Genomic DNA, 21,276 nt, shown 5'->3' with positions numbered 1-21,276 from the left:
GATGCAAAGGACTACCCTGTGGCCAGTGTGAACATTGAAACGACATGTGGCACGGAGTCCCACATAGTCGGCGTCGTTCAGGACTTGTTGCACCCTATGATTATTGGCCGGGATTTCTGTTTGTTTTGGGATTTGTGGGGGAAAGGTTCTGAGCTCCCTAGCAAGAGTAGGGAACCAGTGAACCCGGGAAGGGTGGTGCCACACCCAGAGTCAAACAGATTTCCTTTTTGTGTCCTGGCTGGAGATGAGGAGGAAGTGTCCCCTGCATCTGACATTCTGGAGTTAGAGGTATCCGGTGAAAATTTTGGGACTGCCCAACATAGGGACCCCACTCTGAGGGAAGCCTTTAATAATGTCACAGTTATTGACGGGGTGGTACAGGAGCCGGGGCAGACACAAGATTTCCCCATTTTCTAATGAGCAGGGAGTTGTTGTACCGGGTCACGAAAATAAGGGAGGAGTTGGTAGAGCAGTTGGTAGTGCCGGGTCCATATAGACGGAAGGTGTTGGACATGGCCCATTCACACATCTTGGGTGGACACCTGGGGGTGGAAAAAACGCAGGAACGGGTTGTGCAGAGGTTCTATTGGCCTGGGTGCCACCGGGAAATAGTGAACTATTGCAGGTCCTGCCCTACATGTCAGCTAACTGCTCCCACTCCTCATTTCCGGAACCCCCTTGTGCCACTGCCCATTATTGAGGTGCCATTCGAGAGAATTGCCATGGACTTGGTCGGTCCCTTAGTTAAATCAGCCCGGGGCCATCAGTATATATTAGTCATCCTGGACTACGCCACACGCTATCCTGAGGCAATTCCCTTGAGAAATTCTTCTTCAAAGAGTATAGCTCGCGAGTTGGTCCATGTCTTTTCCCGGACAGGTCTGCCGAAGGAGATCCTGACTGACCAGGGGACACCTTTCATGAGCAAGGTGATGAGGGAACTATGCAAAGCCCTGAAAATCTCCCAGTTGAGGACCTCGGTGTACCATCCCCAGTCAGATGGCCTTGTTGAGAGATTTAACAAGACACTGAAGAGCATGCTGAGAAAAGCTATAGAGAAAGACGGTAGAGACTGGGATTGTCTCTTACCCTATTTGATGTTTTCCATTCGTGAAGTTCCACAGGCCTCCACAGGTTTCTCACCGTTTGAGCTTCTGTATGGCCGACATCCACGAGGACTCCTGGATATAGCCAAGGAAACCTGGGAAGCCGAAGTCACGCCCCACAGAAGCGTCATTGAGCATGTGGCCCTGATGCAGCAGAGGATTGCAAAGGTGATGCCTGTCGTGAAAGAACACCTTCTCCAAGCACAAGAAGCTCAGGCCAGGGTCTACAACCGGTCTGCAAGAGTGAGGAAATTCAATCCGGGAGACCGAGTTCTTGTGTTAGTTCCGACAGTGGAAAGCAAGTTCTTGGCCAAATGGCAAGGGCCATATGAGGTTGTCGAGAAACTTGGTGAAGTAAACTATAAAATTCACCAACCAGGAAGACGGAAACCATTCCAAGTATACCATGTCAACCTTATCAAGCCGTGGCAAGATAGAGAGCCGACAGTAACTCCATCGTTGTTAAGCAACCCAGAAGATGAAGTTGGAGCGGTTACTATAGCGGAGACGCTATCGGAGTCCCAGAAACAGCAATGCCGGGAGTTACTCCAGAAAAACAGGGACCTGTTTTCCGAGTTGCCTGGGTACACGAAGGTCATAGAGCATGAGGTCCTGACAGAGCCCCATGTGCGCGTGAACGTGAAGCCCTATAGAATTCCTGAGGCCCGTCGAGAAATAGTCTCCAAGGAAGTGGAGCGTATGTTGAAGCTTGGAGTCATTGAGGAATCCAAGAGCGGTTGGTCGAGCCCAATTGTCCTGGTCCCAAAACCTGATGGGGAGTGGAGATTTTGCAACGACTATAGGAAGTTGAATGAGGTCTCCAAGTTCGACGCATATCCCATGCCCCGAGTTGATGAGCTCATCGAAAGGCTTGGGCCCGCCAGGTACATAACCACCTTGGATTTGACGAAGGGGTATTGGCAGATCCCCATGGCACAGGAAGCCAAGGAGAAGACGGCGTTTTCTACACCAGATGGATGCTTCCAGTATGTCCGGATGCCATTTGGCCTACAGGGAGCTCCGGCCACCTTCCAAAGGGCTATGGATAGAGTCCATGCACCCCACAAGGCATACGCTGCTGCGTACCTAGATGATATCGTCATCTTTAGCCCGGACTGGGAGAGTCATCTGGAGAAAGTCCAAGCGGTGTTTGATGCTATAAGAGAGGCCGGATTTACAATAAACCCGAAGAAGTGTGCATTGGGTAAAGAAGAAGCTAAGTACCTTGGATACATAGTGGGTCATGGAGAAATAAAACCCCAAATCAGTAAAGTGGAGGCAATTCAAACATGGCCAAAACCAGTTTCCAAGAAGCAAGTTAAAGCCTTCCTGGGAATCGTGGGATATTACAGGAGGTTCATCCCAAACTTCGCCACAATGGCGGCGCCTCTGACTGACCTGCTAAAAGGGACAAAATCAGTAATGGTTAAGTGGTCCGAAGAAACAGATTCAGCCTTCCAAGAAATGAAAGAGGCTTTATGTAAGCATCCCGTTCTAATGGCCCCAAACTTCAAGAAAGAGTTTATTCTTCAGACAGATGCCTCAGATGTTGGGGTGGGAGCAGTCCTTTCCCAAGAACTACATGGAGAGGAGCATCCTGTTCTCTATCTGAGTAGGAAGCTGTCCTCGTCTGAAAAGAACTACTCAGTCGTTGAAAAGGAGTGCTTGGCCATAAAATGGGCAGTCGACACATTACAGTACTATTTGCTGGGACGTAAATTTAGACTGATATCCGACCATGCCCCACTTAGGTGGATGAGGGAAACGAAGGGTAGAAATGCTAGGGTCACCCGTTGGTTCTTAGCCCTGCAGGACTTCTGTTTCCATGTGGAACATAGGGCCGGAAAGCTGCACGGTAATGCTGATGCCCTGTCAAGAATCCCTTGTCTAGTGGGAGAAAGTGCCAAGCCCCACGGCTTTAGGCAGAGGGGGGAGGTATGTAGCGTGGCTAAAGGATGTCTAATCGATGGGAGATATGTGTCTTATAGATAGCTTGTTGCTGTGATGTAACCATGGCTACCTATATGTGTTTCAGGACCTGTGGTGATGTCACAACCACATGTCTGGTCATGTGATGGGTTCTGGGTGTGGTTAGACATATAAAAGAAAGCCTAATGCTTAACACAGGTAGGTATGTGTGGAGGTGAAACCCTCCTGAGTGTGTTACGGCTTCAGGACTGAGCCGGATGAACTGGACACTTGTTTTTCTTTACCTGAACCAAAGGCTATTTGCTTTCTGTTGTTTGCCACATGGTTTATGAAGCAATAAACCCAGTGAACTTTAAAGGAACACGTCTCCTGAGTGTCAGCCGTCGCAGCTGAGTGAGTGAAATCCTTACAATACATACATACATACATACATGCATACAAAATACTACATACATACTACATACATACTACATACATATATACTACATATAACATACTATATACTACATACATACAGTGGGGCAAAAAAATATGTAGTCAGTCAGCAATAGTGCAAGTTCCACCACTTAAAAAGATGAGAGGCGTCTGTAATTTACATCATAGGTAGACCTCAACTATGGGAGACAAACTGAGAAAAAAAATCCAGTAAATCACATTGTCTGTTTTTTTTTTTTAACATTTTATTTGCATATTATGGTGGAAAATAAGTATTTGGTCAGAAACAAACAATCAAGATTTCTGGCTCTCACAGACCTGTAACTTCTTCTTTAAGAGTCTCCTCTTTCCTCCACTCATTACCTGTAGTAATGGCACCTGTTTAAACTTGTTATCAGTATAAAAAGACACCTGTGCACACCCTCAAACAGTCTGACTCCAAACTCCACTATGGTGAAGACCAAAGAGCTGTCAAAGGACACCAGAAACAAAATTGTAGCCCTGCACCAGGCTGGGAAGACTGAATCTGCAATAGCCAACCAGCTTGGAGTGAAGAAATCAACAGTGGGAGCAATAATTAGAAAATGGAAGACATACAAGACCACTTATAATCTCCCTCGATCTGGGGCTCCACGCAAAATCCCACCCCGTGTGGTCAGAATGATCACAAGAACGGTGAGCAAAAATCCCAGAACCACGCGGGGGGACCTAGTGAATGAACTGCAGAGAGCTGGGACCAATGTAACAAGGCCTACCATAAGTAACACACTACGCCACCATGGACTCAGATCCTGCAGTGCCAGACGTGTCCCACTGCTTAAGCCAGTACATGTCCGGGCCCGTCTGAAGTTTGCTAGAGAGCATTTGGATGATCCAGAGGAGTTTTGGGAGAATGTCCTATGGTCTGATGAAACCAAATTGGAACTGTTTGGTAGAAACACAACTTGTCGTGTTTGGAGGAAAAAGAATACTGAGTTGCATCCATCAAACATCATACCTACTGTAAAGCATGGTGGTGGAAACATCATGCTTTGGGGCTGTTTCTCTGCAAAGGGGCCAGGACGACTGATCCGGGTACATGAAAGAATGAATGGGGCCATGTATCGTGAGATTTTGAGTGCAAACCTCCTTCCATCAGCAAGCGCATTGAAGATGAAACGTGGCTGGGTCTTTCAACATGACAATGATCCAAAGCACACCGCCAGGGCAACGAAGGAGTGGCTTCGTAAGAAGCATTTCAAGGTCCTGGAGTGGCCTAGCCAGTCTCCAGATCTCAACCCTATAGAAAACCTTTGGAGGGAGTTGAAAGCCCGTATTGCCAAGCGAAAAGCCAAAAACATCACTGCTCTAGAGGAGATCTGCATGGAGGAATGGGCCAACATACCAACAACAGTGTGTGGCAACCTTGTGAAGACTTACAGAAAACGTTTGACCTCTGTCATTGCCAACAAAGGATATATTACAAAGTATTGAGATGAAATTTTGTTTCTGACCAAATACTTATTTTCCACCATAATATGCAAATAAAATGTTAAAAAAACAGACAATGTGATTTTCTGGATTTTTTTTTTCTCAGTTTGTCTCCGATAGTTGAGGTCTACCTATGATGTAAATGACAGACGCCTCTCATCTTTTTAAGTGGTGGAACTTGCACTATTGCTGACTGAGTAAATACTTTTTTGCCCCACTGTACATACAACATACTACATACACACTACATACATACATACAACATACTACATAACTACATACAACATACATACTACATACATACATAATACTACATACATACTACATACATACATACAACATACTACATACATACTACATACAACATACTATATACTACATACATACATACAACATACTACATACACACTACATGCATACTACATACAACATACATACTACAGTACATACATACTACATACATGCAACATACATACTACATTGAAAAAAACTATCCTTTTTTTCTGCTGGATCCGTTTTTTCTCATAGAGTTGTATTAGCACCGGATTGTGCCTGATGGCCACACGTTTCATCCATTTTTTGCCAGATCCGTCGCTGTGCGTTTTTTCACCAGACAGAAAAAACGTTCCTCTGTATGTGTTTTCCGTCCGGCGGAAACAGCTTTTTTGACGGATCCGGCAAAAAACGGATAAAACGTGTGGCCATCAGGTGCAATCCAGTGCTAATACAACTCTATGAGAAGAAACGGATCCAGCAGAAAAAAAATGGATCTTTTTTTTCAAAACTCGCCGGATTGTGCCTGAAGGCAAAAACCTGATGTGTGAAATTACCCAGATACATAGATGTTTCTATCCATAGATCTATCTATAGATATATGTATAGATAGATACATCCATGGATAGGCCGATGTTGATAAATGAACATAAAGAAAAAACCGGGAAAAAAAACAGCGTGGGCTCCCGCGCAATTTTTTGCGCCGGAGGGGGAAAGCTGACGGCCGGGGGCCAATATTTGTAGCCTGGTGGAAAGGGGTGAATACCCATGGCCCCTCCCAGGCTATGAATATCAGCCCGCAGCTGTCTGCGTAGCCATTACTGGCTATTAAAATAGGGGGACCCAAAAAAAAATTACGAGGGGTCCCCCTATATTTTATAGCCAGAAAAGCTACGCAGACAGCTGCAGGCTGATATTCATAGCCTAGAGAGGGGCCATGGATATTGCTCCCCCCCCTACAAATACCTAATAGGAATATACTCACCCTTGGACGCGCCCTGCTTCTTTTCGGCAGCCTTCCTTCCTAAGAATCAGCGCTTGCAGGACCTTGCGGTGACGTCGCGGCTTGTGATTGGTCGCGCGAGCGGTCACATGGGCGGTCGCGCGACCAATCACAAGCCGCGACATCACCGCAAGGTCCTGCAAGCGCTGATTCGAAGGAAGGAAGGTTCCCGGTTAGTACCAGGGCGCGTCTGAGGGTGAGTATAGCAATATTTTTTATTTTAATTCTTTATTTTACACTTAAATATGGATCGCAGGGCCTGAAGGAGAGTTTCCTCTCCTTCAGACCCTGGGAACCATTGGAAACCCAATGCACTGCATTGGGTTTCGAGTTTCGGCCGACCCCGACTTTTTTATAGGATCGGCGGATTTCACTCAACCCGACTTTTGAAAAAGTCGGGTTTCGTGAAACCCGACCCGATCCTATAAAAGTAAAAGTCGCTCAACCCTAGTCATAACTGCAAAAGTCCTTGGGGGGGGAGCAACTGGGTCAGGAGTTGAAGAGGAGATGATAAATGCAGGAACAAGAGACTTCCTGTTTCTACATAGAGCAAACAAAAAGAAGTGAATTAGCATTAGAAAGGCAAAATGAGCAATTGTAAGTACACAATGCCATATAATATAATGATTGGTATATATTGAGAGGATAAAATAGTGATGGGAGTACTCCTTTAATAGATATATTGAATTAATAAGTAATTTCCAATATACTTTGTGATTCAGCGTATTTTGAGATCTGTTTGATATTGGTGAATGGAAACAAATTACAAGAGACTGAAAACCGATTCTGACCTAGTATAATTATTTTTCATTGAGCTGGACATTACATTCATATAGTTCGACATGGCTGAATGCCCATTAGCCAGGTCTCAGTCTTCTCAGCCCTTATCCACATGTACGTCACTTGACAAATGGTATGGCTTTAATACTAGAGATCAGGACCATACCAAATAGGGTATCAATGACATGGTGGGATGGCCTTTACTTTTTTTGATCAAACTTATGTTAACTAAGCACCCCATATTATTTTCTTAAGGTACCTTCACACATAACGATATTGTTAACGATATTGTTGCTTTTTGTGACGTAGCAACGATATCGTTAATAAAATCGTTATGTGTGACAGCGACCAACGATCAGGCCCCTGCTGGGAGATCGTTGGTCGCTGAACAAAGTCCAGAACTTTATTTCGTCGCTGGATCTCCCGTGGACATCGCTGGATCGGCGTGTGTGACACCGATCCAGCGATGTCTTCACTGGTAACCAGGGTAAACATCGGATAACTAAGCGCAGGGCCGCGCTTAGTAACCCGATGTTTACCCTGGTTACCATCCTAAAAGTAAAAAAAACAAACACTACATACTTACCTAACGCTGTCTGTCCCCGGCGCTGTTCTCTGCTCTCCTCCTGCACTGGCTGTGAGCGTCGGTCAGCCGGAAAGCAGAGCGGTGACGTCACCGCTCTGCTTTCCGGCCGCTGTGCTCACACAGACAGTACAGGAGGAGTGCAGAGCACAGCGCTGGAGGACAGACAGCGTTAGGTAAGTATGTACTGTTTGTTTTTTTTACTTTTAGGAAGGTAACCAGGGTAAACATCGGGTTACTAAGCGCGGCCCTGCGCTTAGTTACCCGATGTTTACCCTGGTTACCGGCATCGTTGGTCGCTGGAGAGAGGTCTGTGTGACAGCTCTCCAGCGACCAAACAGCGACGCTGCAGCGATCCGGATCGTTGTCGGTATCGCTGCAGCGTCGCTTAATGTGAAGGGGCCTTTACACTATAGCTATTTATTTGTTTACTGAACGGTGTTAGCTTATTTTGTTTTTATCTTGGGCTTTGCTAGTTTATTGTGCCTACACTCTGCATGCATAACAACTTATATTCCAGTTCATCTCTTTAGCTTTTTGGTTCAGTTTTTTTGCACTCTGCGCAGATAAAGGTTGTGCCTCCCATTTTCTTTGAGCTGGTCATTAAATTCATCTGGTTTCCAATGACTGGGTGTCCATTAGCTGTGCCTCAGTCCTTCTCAACCCTTATTCACAAGTACGTCACTTGACAAATGGTAAGGTTTCTAATATTAGAGGATAGGACCGTTCCAAGCAGGGTCACCTTGACATGGTAGAATTGCTTATTTTGTTGTTATCTTGGGTTTTTCTAGTATAATGTTTGGCAACTTTGTTTTATTACAAAACAATCCCCACTTAGCATAATTGAAGCAAAAGATGATCCAAGAGTATATTCAACCATAAAAACAATTTATTAAATGATTATACGTTAAAAAAGGTGGAAAACCAGAGTATCACTATCCAAGCAGGAAGAATGTATGGGGATAATAATAGTAGTAGTATAACCAAAAAAAAACGCACAGGTAAAATTAATGTGATGTTTAGGCCTGCTATATACTATCTTGGTGCCTGTTTTGGGAAAACCCCTTTGCTTAAATGTTTTATTACAGTAGGTTATATTGTCAAGGTTAGAGCTACAAGTCTTCAGTCCAACACATCAGCATGATTTTAGTTGCTGCATGCCAATTACCTGATATTTGTCATATGTTTGGATGAAGAGTTGCCCATGATATGCCTACAATAAGGGTCTACTCTTTATACCTATGATTCTTTCCTGTAAAATCTGCACTGGCGACAATCATGTTTTTAGCGTTTCGATCTTTAGGTAAAATGGTTAGAGAGCCTGTACACTCATTTACATTTCATACGGAAATCATGTTGCTTTAGAGTAATACTACAAAAAACGTGAACTAAGCATATAGTACGGTATATCCATTCTAGAACTGAGATGTGCCCCAAATATCACAGGAAAGGTCAATAAGCACCATTGTGGTGATAAATGGCCCTCGTTCATCATTATCCTCTTTTCGGTGTTTCCAGGGTTATTTCTGACTATAATGAGTGTTAGAAAATGCTGTCTTTGCTGAGTGGCAGCTTGACATATCGCCATCATTGTAAGAAGGCTCAGCCATCGCTGCAGTCTATAAAGTATACTTCACACGTGCTCATTACCTGTCCCATCACAGGTCTGATTCTCAGGAACTGGCACAGTCTAAGTCATGATTAGAAGGAGCAGCGGCAGCACTCACTGGAAGTGACGGGACTTAATCCAAGAATTTCCTGCTGAAGGGAGATGAACATCTTACTTCGAACTACAGAGAATCAATACATCCATGCAAACGGGGACCATGTACTAATTCACCGGAGGGGCAGTTACTCTGCTTGTCTGAAGCTGTTTATAACACAATGAAGGTGACACAGACAGTGGGCACATTGTGCCGTCAAGATGTCCGTTAGCTCTACGTACTGTACAAAGAAAAAATGGAGTGCTGACTTCATGAATATAAACAAATATATTTTTCATTTAATCAAAGTCAATAATAAAGAAAACATATACAGGGTGTACATCAAGAAGGAAACAACAAGTGTCACCTGGGGAGCACTCACCGTACTTGGGCTGTTATAGTACAAAGGAATAATTGAAAGTATATAAAGGATATTATACATCCAGCAGATAAACATCTCACCTCAAAAGAGCGTAAAATAACCACAGCAGACAAAAAGTTATCAGTATAACTCAAGTACATCCATAGCTTCTCTATATATAACGATCCTAAGAGAGGTAATGTGTTATGGTAGCTCATATAAATCTAAAGTGCCTATTACATCAATGCATATTCCTCTAAGGACATATCTTGCCCATATTTAAGGTGACCAGTGATCCCCAGATGCACCGACGTGCATTTCTCACAGGGGACCCCTGTGATTTTTGACAAATCAAAGGTGTCAGCAACCCCATATATGACCTCAATTTCCACTGCACCAGGGCACTCAGGATGAGCAAGGTAAAGTGCCCAGAATTGGTGCACCTAATGTGATGCGCCAATTCTAAAGTGGCTGCAGACTTCTAATTTTCAGCTGGGGAGAGTCCAATAACCATGGATCTTCCCAGCCTGATAATAGAAGACCGCAGCTGTCTGCTTTATCTGTGGTGGTTTTACAAAATAGGGGGGACCCCACGCTGTTTTTTTTTTATTTAATTATTTATTAAAGGCAACACTGTGAAAATCAGAAAACATCCCGCTATTCACAGATGCCGGGTGTTGACTGCCATTGACATCAGTGTCTCCTGGTCTCTCTGGACGCAGGGAGACCAGGCGAGGATGAAGACAGTTGTAGTCAGCACCCGGCATCTGTGAGTAGCGCTAATTTAACTGCTTTTCCAAGTTGCCGGAGTATTTCATTCTGGTATGTGTCATATGAATGTCATCAGCGTCCAGATGTCTGATAAGCATTTCCTCTGTGCTGCTGGAAAAAAGAACACCTGTGGGTTTTTTTGTACGGATACACGGGACGTGTGAAAAAACTGACGCGTGCGTACCACCATAGAAAACCATTGGCATGCATGTGTCCGTATTTGTGGAGCTTAAAAAACGGACGTGTTAAGGGTTCCTAGCTCACAATCAAAGCCTTTCTATGAGTATTGGTAACATTATATGACTCTGAGCCAAATATAAGCATAATGTATTATAGTAGCAGAGTGCAATAATCCCACACCTATCATGGTCTAGGTAGGTATTTTTTAAAGGGAATTTGTCATGTCCCCAAATGTTATTAACCTGCAGATATAGGTTTAAGGGCAGAGACAGACTGACGTATTTCTCCTGCGAGAATCGCATAGTACACCTTGTACTGTCGGCTCTCCTAAGCTGAGCTTGAGAGCTGCATAGAAATACATCATACTGTCTTGCTCAGATCAGGAGAGGTGCCAGGCCAGTGCGTGCAGTGCGATGCTACATTCAGGTCAGAGGGCATGATGACGTCATGTAGGTGTCCCCTCTGCCTGAACAGTCACAGTGCAGAGAGACGGTGTCATGATCCAGACCAGGTTTTGGGTCTTGCCTCTCCTTTCCCGGTCTGGTCATGTCAGGGGATAACTTTCTCTGCCTCGTTCGAGTGTCAGGTCTGCTATTTCTCTGCGCTGCATCCTTCAGACAGTGCCAGTTATATTTCCTGCCTACAGTGTGTGTATCTGGCTCTGGTGAGACCCTGATTTGTCCTGCTGCGTTTAGCTGTCTTTGCCTGTGTCTGTTCATTCCCTCTTCCTGTCCTGACTCTGTGTGAACCTGCGTGTTTGGATTCCCTGGTACTGAACTCTGCTTTGGCTCTGACCTGATTCTGTCTCTTTCCTCTGGTACTTCTGCTATGCACTGTTGCTGATCTTTTGGAGCTCCTCTGACTCTGTGTTTGGGATTCCCCTTGGAACAACGCTATTCTCTGGTATCGACCCGGCTTGTCTGACTACTCTGCTGCCACCTGGTGGTAGCCTCGCTGCAGTTCTGCTGCTCTGCTCTGAGCAGGTTTTCAACCCTCTCTCCACTCTGCTGCCATCTACTGGAGTTTGTATTTACCTGCAGTGCTGCAGCGTGACAGCCGGAAGATTGTGACGCTGAGGAGACTGGAGCAGAGCAGCGGCCAGAGAGAATTTCATTTTTACTTATTTTTTTTTAATATTTGGAGCATCTTATGGGGCCAATTACATATGGAGCAGTATATGGGGCCCATTATATATGGAGCATCTTATGGGGCCAATTCGATATGGAGTATCTTATGGGGTCAATTCCATATGGAGCATCTTATGGGGCCAATTACATATGGAGCATCTTATGGGGCCAATTATATATGCTGCATCTTATGGAGCCAATTACATATGGAGCATCTTATGTGGTGCCCATAATATTGCATGGAGGACTTTACTGTCCAATTTCTGACCTATTGTAGAAGTTACAATAGATATCACTCATGTAATGTAAGAAGTGAAATCTTTGGCATTGTACTATACCTGTATTTCTCTGCCGTATCTGTGCATCATGAATTGTGGTATGTGCTAAAGGGGCCCACAGAGACTTTCTCCCGGGGCCCATGAAAACCTGGAGCCGGCCCTGGGTGCATCTGTACAGAGCAAGCTGTCAATCAAAATCCTGGAGTATGCTTATAGCCGCTGATCACTATGTACAGAGCTCTGACTGTAGCTGCTCCCAACACACCTCCATGACTGAAAGCCAGAGGAATCTTTTGTTTGTTGGAACCAATTTTAGGTCCATGTGTCGGTTTTTACAGTCCTTTTGCATCCATTTTTCTCACATTAAATTTTTTTTAGCTTTTCCTATCCAATAAATACCGTATATACTCGTGTATAAGCCCAGATTTTCAGCACATTTTTTGTGTGCTGAAAATGCCCCCCTCGGCTTATACACGAGTCATTGTCCAGAAATCCAGTGGGGGAGGGTCAGTGACGGAGCAGTGGTAGGAGCCTCTGGCTGTGACATCATACTCTCATACTCGCCCTTCTCGCACGGTCACTGCACATCACTGCATCTCTGTTGTCCCGGTGTGGCAGCTCTTCCTGTGCTCAGCGGTCACGTGGTACCACTCATTAAGGTAATGAATATGCACGTGTCTCTACTCCCATAGGCGTGGAGCGCATAATCATTACCTTAATGAGCGGTACCACGTGACCGCTCAGCACAGGAAGAGCTGCCGCGCCTGGACAAGGGAGATGTAGGGATGTGCAGCGACCACGCGAGGAGGGTGAGTATGATGGGGAGGACGCCGAGCCATGCATACAGGGGGGAGGACGGGGGATGACGCCGAGCCATGCACACAAGGGGGAGGATGGAAGAGGACGGAGAGACATGCATTCAAGGGAGAGGACGGGGAGGACACTGAGTGTTATGATAAGGTAATTCAGTACCACAATGGACATAGAGGTCAGAGCACATACAGTGACCTGACAATAACCCAAAAACATTGAACGAGCTCTGAGACGTGGGAACTCTGCTGACCGCAATCCCTAATCCTCTCCAACCACACTAGAGGCAGCCGTCGATTGCGCCTAACGCTCCCTATGCAACTCGGCACAGCCTGAGAAACTATCTAGCCTGAAGATAGAAAATAAGCCTACCTTGCAGTACCACTTTCCTCCACCAACGGAAGCTCACAGAGAGAATCAGCCGAAGTTCCACTTGTGACCACAGGAGGGAGCTCTGCCACAGAATTCACAACAGTACCCCCCCCCTTGAGGAGGGGTCACCGAACCCTCACCAGAGCCCCCAGGACGACCAGGATGAGCCATATGAAAGGCACGAACAAGATCGGGAGCATGGACATCAGAGGCAAAGACCCAGGAATTATCTTCCTGAGCATAACCCTTCCACTTAACCAGATACTGGAGTTTCCGTCTTGAAACACGAGAATCCAAAATCTTCTCCACAATATACTCCAACTCCCCCTCCACCAAAACCGGGGCAGGAGGATCAACAGATGGAACCATAGGTACCACGTATCTCCGCAACAATGACCTATGGAATACGTTATGTATGGAAAAAGAATCTGGAAGGGTCAGACGAAAAGACACAGGATTAAGAACCTCAGAAATCCTATACGGACCAATGAAACGAGGTTTAAACTTAGGAGAGGAAACCTTCATAGGAATATGACGAGAAGATAACCAAACCAAATCCCCAACACGAACTCGGGGACCCACACAGCGTCTGCAATTAGCGAAACGTCAAATTGTCCACTACATGAGTCCAAATCTGCTGCAACCTGTCCACCACAGTATCCACACCAGGACAGTCCGAAGACTCAACCTGCCCTGAAGAGAAACGAGGATTGAACCCAGAGTTGCAGAAAAACGGCGAAACCAAGGTAGCCGAGCTGGCCCGATTATTAAGGGCGAACTCAGCCAAAGGCAAAAAGGACACCCAGTCATCCTGATCAGCAGAAACAAAGCATCTCAGATATGTTTCCAAGGTCTGATTGGTTCGTTCGGTCTGGCCATTAGTCTGAGGATGGAAAGCCGAGGAAAAAGACAAGTCAATGCCCATCCTACCACAAAAGGCTCGCCAAAACCTCGAAACAAACTGGGAACCTCTGTCAGAAATGATATTCTCTGGAATGCCATGTAAACGAACCACATGCTGGAAGAACAATGGCACCAAATCAGAGGAGGAAGGTAATTTAGACAAGGGTACCAAATGGACCATTTTAGAGAAGCGATCAGAGACCACCCAAATGACTGACATCTTTTGAGAGACGGGAAGATCTGAAATAAAATCCATAGAGATATGTGTCCAAGGCCTCTTCGGGACCGGCAAGGGCAAAAGCAACCCACTGGCACGAGAACAGCAGGGCTTAGCCTGAGCACAAATCCCACAGGACTGCACAAAAGAACGCACATCCCGCGACAGAGATGGCCACCAAAAGGATCTAGCCACTAACTCTCTGGTACCAAAGATTCCAGGATGACCAGCCAACACCGAACAATGAACCTCAGAGATAACCTTATTCGTCCACCTATCAGGGACAAACAGTTTCTCCGCTGGGCAACGATCAGGTTTATTAGCCTGAAATTTTTTCAGCACTCGCCGCAAATCAGGGGAGATGGCAGACACAATTACTCCCTCTTTGAGGATACCCGCCGGCTCAGATAAACCCGGAGAGTCGGGCACAAAACTCCTAGACAGAGCATCCGCCTTCACATTTTTAGAGCCCGGAAGGTACGAAATCACAAAGTCAAAACGGGCAAAAAACAGCGACCAACGAGCCTGTCTAGGATTCAACCGCTTGGCAGACTCGAGATAAGTCAAGTTCTTATGATCAGTCAAGACCACCACGCGATGCTTAGCTCCTTCAAGCCAATCACGCCACTCCTCGAATGCCCACTTCATGGCCAGCAACTCTCAATTGCCCACATCATAATTTCGCTCAGCAGGCGAAAACTTCCTGGAAAAGAAGGCGCATGGTTTCATCACCGAGCAATCAGAACTTCTCTGTGACAAAACAGCCCCTGCTCCAATCTCAGAAGCATCAACCTCGACCTGGAATGGAAGCGAAACATCTGGTTGACACAACACAGGGGCAGAAGAAAAACGACGCTTCAACTCTTGAAAAGCTTCCACAGCAGCAGAAGACCAATTGACCACATCAGCACCCTTCTTGGTCAAATCGGTCAATGGTTTAGCAATACTAGAAAAATTGCAGATGAAGCGACGATAAAAATTAGCAAAGCCCAGGAACTTTTGCAGACTTTTCAGAGATGTCGGCTGAGTCCAATCATGGATGGCTTGGACCTTAACAGTGTCCATCTCGATAGTAGAAGGGGAAAAGATGAACCCCAAAAATGAAACCTTGTGAACACCAAAGAGACACTTTGATCCCTTCACAAACAAATAATTAGCACGCAGGACCTGAAACACCTTTCTGACCTGCTTCACATGAGACTCCCAATCATCCGAGAAGATCAAAATGTCATCCAAGTACACAATCAGGAATTTATCCAGGTACTCTCGGAAGATGTCATGCATAAAGGACTGAAACACTGATGGAGCATTGGCAAGTCCGAATGGCATTACAAGATACTCAAAATGGCCCTCGGGCGTATTAAATGCAGTTTTCCATTCATCGCCTCGCTTAATACGCACAAGATTATACGCACCACGAAGATCTATCTTGGTGAACCAACTAGCCCCCTTAATCCGAGCAAACAAATCAGATAACAACGGCAAGGGGTACTGAAATTTAACCGTGATCTTATTTAGAAGGCGGTAATCTATACAAGGTCTCAGTGAACCATCCTTCTTGGCTACAAAAAAGAACCCTGCTCCTAATGGCGACGATGACGGGCGAATATGCCCCTTCTCCAAGGACTCCTTCACATAACTCCGCATAGCGGCGTGCTCAGGCACAGATAAATTAAACAGTCGACCTTTTGGGAATTTACTACCAGGAATCAAATCGATAGCACAATCACAATCCCTATGCGGAGGTAGGGTATCGGACTTGGGCTCATCAAATACATCCCGGTAATCAGACAAGAACTCTGGAACCTCAGAAGGGGTGGATGACGAAATAGTCAGAAATGGGACATCACCATATACCCCCTGACAACCCCAGCTGGACACAGACATTGATTTCCAATCTAATACTGGATTATGGACTTGTAGCCATGGCAACCCCAACACGACCACATCATGCAGATTATGCAACACCAGAAAGCGAATAACCTCCTGATGTGCAGGAGCCATGCAAATGGTCAGCTGGGTCCAGTACTGAGGCTTATTCTTGGCCAAAGGCGTAGCATCAATTCGTCTCAATGGAATAGGACACTGCAAGGGCTCCAAGAAAAACCCACAACGCCTAGCATACTCCAAGTCCATCAAATTCAGGGCAGCGCCTGAATCCACAAATGCCATGACAGAATACGATGACAAAGAGCAGATCAAGGTAACGGACAGAAGAAATTTTGACTGTACCGTACCAATGGTGGCAGACCTAGCGAACCGCTTAGTGCGCTTAGGACAATCAGAGATAGCATGAGTGGAATCACCACAGTAGAAACACAGCCCATTCAGACATCTGTGTTCAACTCTGGTCAAAGTCCTATCGCACTGCATAGGCTCAGGTTTAAGCTCAGGTAATACCGCCAAATGGTGCACAGATTTACGCTCACGCAAGCGTCGACCGATCTGAATGGCCAAAGACATAGATTCATTCAGACCATCAGGCATAGGAAATCCCACCATGACATCTTTAAGGGCTTCAGAGAGACCCTTTCTGAAAATAGCTGCGAGCGCACCTTCATTCCATTGAGTGAGTATGGACCACTTTCTAAATTTCTGACAATATACCTCTATCTCATCCTGACCCTGACACAGAGCCAGCAAATTTTTCTCTGCCTGATCCACAGAATTAGGTTCATCGTACAGCAATCCGAGCGCCAGGAAAAACGCATCGATATTACTTAATGCAGGATCTCCTGACGCAAGAGAAAATGCCCAGTACTGAGGGTCGCCACGTAAAAAAGAAATAATGATCCTAACTTGTTGAACTGGGTCACCAGAGGAGCGAGGTTTCAAAGCCAGAAATAGTTTACAATTATTTTTGAAACTCAGAAATTTAGTTCTATCTCCAAAAAACAAATCAGGAATAGGAATTCTCGGTTCTAACATAGAATTCTGAACCACAAAGTCTTGAATATTTTGTACTCTTGCTATGAGCTGATCCACACATGAAGACAGACCTTTAATGTCCATCGCTACACCTGTGTCCTGAACCACCCAAATGTCTAGGGGAAAAAAAAGGCAAAACACAGTGCAGAGAAAAAAAAATGGTCTCAGAACTTCTTTTTTCCCTCTATTGAGAATCATTAGTACTTTGGGCCTCCAGTACTGTTATGATAAGGTAATTCAGTACCACAATGGACATAGAGGTCAGAGCACATACAGTGACCTGACAATAACCCAAAAACATTGAACGAGCTCTGAGACGTGGGAACTCTGCTGACCGCAATCCCTAATCCTCTCCAACCACACTAGAGGCAGCCATCGATTGCGCCTAACGCTCCCTATGCAACTCGGCACAGCCTGAGAAACTATCTAGCCTGAAGATAGAAAATAAGCCTACCTTGCCTCAGAGAAATACCCCAAAGGAAAAGGCAGCCCCCACATATAATGACTGTGAGTGAGACAAACGTAGAGATGAAATAGATTTAGAAAAAGTGAGGCCCGACTTTCTGAACAGAGCGAGGATAGGAAAGGTAACTTTGCGGTCAACACAAAACCCTACAAAAACCACGCAAAGGGGGCAAAAAGACCCTCCGTACCGAACTAACGGCACGGAGGTACACCCTCTGCGTCCCAGAGCTTCCAGCAAGCAGGAAAAAACAAATAGACAAGCTGGACAGAAAAAAACAGCAAACAAAATAGCAAAGCGGAACTTAGCTATGCAGAGCAGCAGGCCACAGGAACGATCCAGGAGGAAACAGGTCCAATACTAGAACATTGACTGGAGGCCAGGATCAAAGCACTAGGTGGAGTTAAATAGAGCAGCACCTAACGACTTCACCACATCACCTGAGGAAGGAAACTCAGAAGCCGCAGTACCACTTTCCTCCACCAACGGAAGCTCACAGAGAGAATCAGCCGAAGTACCACTTGTGACCACAGGAGGGAGCTCTGCCACAGAATTCACAACAACTGAGCCATTCATACAAAGGGGAGGACGGGGGGAGGACGCCGAGCGATGCATAGAAGGGGGAGGACACCGAGCCATGCATGCAAGGGGGAGGACGGGGGAGGACGCCAAGCCATGCATACAAGGGGGAGGATGCCAAGTCATGCATACAAGGGGAAGGACGGGGAGGACGCCGAGCCATGCATACAAGGGGGAGGATGCCAAGCCATGCACACAAGGGGGAGGACGGGGGAGGACGCCGAGCCATGCATACAAGGGGGAGGATGCCGAGCCATGCATACAAGGGGAAGGACAGGGAGGACACCGAGCCATGCATACAAGGGGGAGGATGCCGAGCCATGCATACAACCAGGAGACTGGGGAGCCACACATAGCAGGACAGGGATGAGGGGACAATGCATACCCAGCTTATACTCGAGTCAATAAGCTTACCCAGGTTTACGTAGCAAAATTAGGTGTCTCGGCTTATACTCGGGTCGGCTTATACTCGAGTGTATGCGGTAGTAAAATATGGACAGTATACAAATGATATCTGTGTTCTATCCGTTTTTCTCAATGGCCATTGACTTTCATTGGCGACTTTGTTCTACAACCAGAATCAAGATAGAAGAAGTATCCATTTTTCTTTTCTTTTTTTTTTTGCTGACAATGGGTCTGCAGAAAAAAAGGAAATGAAAAGGCATGTTCCATGTAATTTGCCTTGTGTTCTCTCTGTAAAAATAATGAATATCACATGTGCCAACAAATTTGAAAAGTGAAAGGGCCTTAAACTAAAGATATATATTTAATTCACTTAAAAAAAAATCCACAATAACCCAATATCATGCAATGAATCATAATTAAATGCAGTGTTTCTGAGGTTCCTACCGTCTCCATTGCCGTTTCCAGATTTGTTATTCAGGATATGATCATAGTAGAAACCATTATAGAAAGGAAGGCAGTGACAAGTGCCGACGAGTATGAGGAAGACAGCTATTCCAGTCTGCATGGCGACTTACTAGGGCTGTGCTCCAGATGAACAGTCTCTGAAAAGAAAGACAAAACAAGGACGTAACATTTTCCAATTTATATTCTTCCATAAAGTTGACTTTTTTCTTTACCTTCCATTATCAAGACTGCCCTAGAGATGTAGGGCTAATTTTAACATTCAAGTGCATTAAAGAGAAACTATTATCTGAAACTTACTTGTTTAACTCAGGTGTTATGTTACATGTATATATCAAAAAAATAATGCCGATGTTTTTTCTTTTCACTTTATAAGCTGTACTAACTATACTACAAATTTTACAATTTTCACACTGACCATGGGGGCTTCACACTGACCACAATGACCACACTCAACCCCATCTTTTGTATTGAAGCATATAATGATTCTGTGCAAATGTAATTATGAAAAGAGGAGGAGCATGGTCAGCTGTAACATGAAATTCCCCATTGTGATTGGTGGATGCTGTGTTATTAGGCATGTATAGAGGTATTACCTGTCATTGTAATCCTGCCTCTAAGGCCACGTTCACACGTTCAGTATTTGGTCAGTATTTTACATCAGTATTTGTAAGCCAAAACCAAGAGTGGGTGATAAATACAGAAGTGGTGACGTGTTTCTATTAGGCCCGGATCACACATTCACGAGATACGGTCGAGTCTCACAGGTGAAAGCCCAGCTCTGGCGCCGGCACTCCGGAGCGGAGCGTGCAGCTCCATGTATTGCTGTGCGGCTGCACGCTCCGCTCCGGAGTGCCGTATCTCGCGTATGTGTGATCCCGGCCTTATACTTTTCCTCTTGATCGTTTCACTTCTGGTTTTGGCTTAGGGCAGTCGCACACGTCCAGATAATTCCTGTACCGGAAAAATCGGTACCGGAATTATCCGTGTCTGGGTGCCCGTGTGTTTCTGTGGCACATCAGTGTGGCACACGTGCAGCACACGTGTGCCGCCCGTGTGCCCACTGGGTACCACACGCACCGTGCAGGAGACAGCGCTAAAGTTTAGTGCTGTCCCCTGCATCTGGTGCTGAAGCCGCGATTCAGTTCTCTGCAGCAGCGTTTGCTGTAGAGAAGATATGAATATTCCTTTTTTTTTTTTTGTTTCTCGTGTTTAAAATAAAGGTCCATGTCCCCACCCCCCTCCCACCTCCTGTGCGCCCGCCCGCTCGCTGTTCTTAAAATACTCACCCGGCTCCCTCGCTGGCTGGCGCTGCTTCCTGTCCTGGCCGCACCTTCTACTGTATGAGCGGTCACGTGGGTCCGCCGATTACAGTCATGAATATGCGGCTCCACCTCCCATAGGGGTGGAGCCGCATATTCATCACTGTAAATGAGCATGGTATCCAGAGGCCGTACCACAATGAAACTTGTCCGCTAAGTGTATAGCTCGAAAGAGGTCAATATCTTTTCCAGGACGGGTTGCCTAAGGAGATCCTAACAGACCAAGGGACTCCATTCATTTCAAAGGTGATGAGAGAGTTGTGCAAAACCCTGCACAACTCAGGACCTCAGTGTACTATCCACTGATGAACAGTCTGGTGGAAAGGTTTAAAGTGAACCTGTCATCGGGATTGTGGACAGTAACCTATAGAAAGTGTCAGATCGGCACCATAATACTTATTAAAATGATACCTTGGTTGATTAAATCAGTTTTGTGGTGCTCTGATTAGGTATTCACCTGTATGGGCATATGACAGTTCACTGACCTTCAGTGACCTGTCCCTATTTGACATACTGAATATAATATGTTTTGGAAAAAAAATCATATTCAAGCAGCAGTGACGAGAATTGATTCATCGGAACAGATACCTGTTTTCAGAGTTGCCAGGTTGTACTCAGGTCATAGAACGTGAAGTCCTCCTGGAGCCTCATGTCCGGGTGAATTTGAATCCATAGCAGATTACCTCGCTGAGAGGTAATCTTGAAAGAGGTGAAAAAAATGTTCAAGAGCGGCTGGTCTAGTCTCATCATCTTGGTGCTGAACCAGATGGAGAATGGCGGTTCTACAATGGCTACCGGAATCTGGAAGACGTTTCT

General features: G+C 45.6%; 1 protein-coding gene across 1 annotated transcript in view; it reads right to left on the bottom strand.

Annotated features, from left to right (window-relative positions):
* The window catches only part of HAPLN3 (hyaluronan and proteoglycan link protein 3), a 93,216-nt gene that overhangs the window by 39,667 nt on the left and 32,273 nt on the right, over positions 1–21,276 (bottom strand). The window contains exon 2 of the mRNA XM_069766227.1: positions 19,121–19,278. Within this exon, the coding sequence (XP_069622328.1) occupies positions 19,121–19,241 (121 nt within the window). The 5' untranslated portion in view covers positions 19,242–19,278. The remainder of the gene's footprint in view (positions 1–19,120; positions 19,279–21,276) is intronic.

Source organism: Ranitomeya imitator, chromosome 4 (genome assembly GCF_032444005.1).
Source record: "Ranitomeya imitator isolate aRanImi1 chromosome 4, aRanImi1.pri, whole genome shotgun sequence".
Lineage (NCBI taxonomy): Eukaryota > Metazoa > Chordata > Amphibia > Anura > Dendrobatidae > Ranitomeya > Ranitomeya imitator.
Note: the sequence above shows the minus strand (reverse complement) of the source record. Positions and strands in the feature narration are given on the sequence as shown.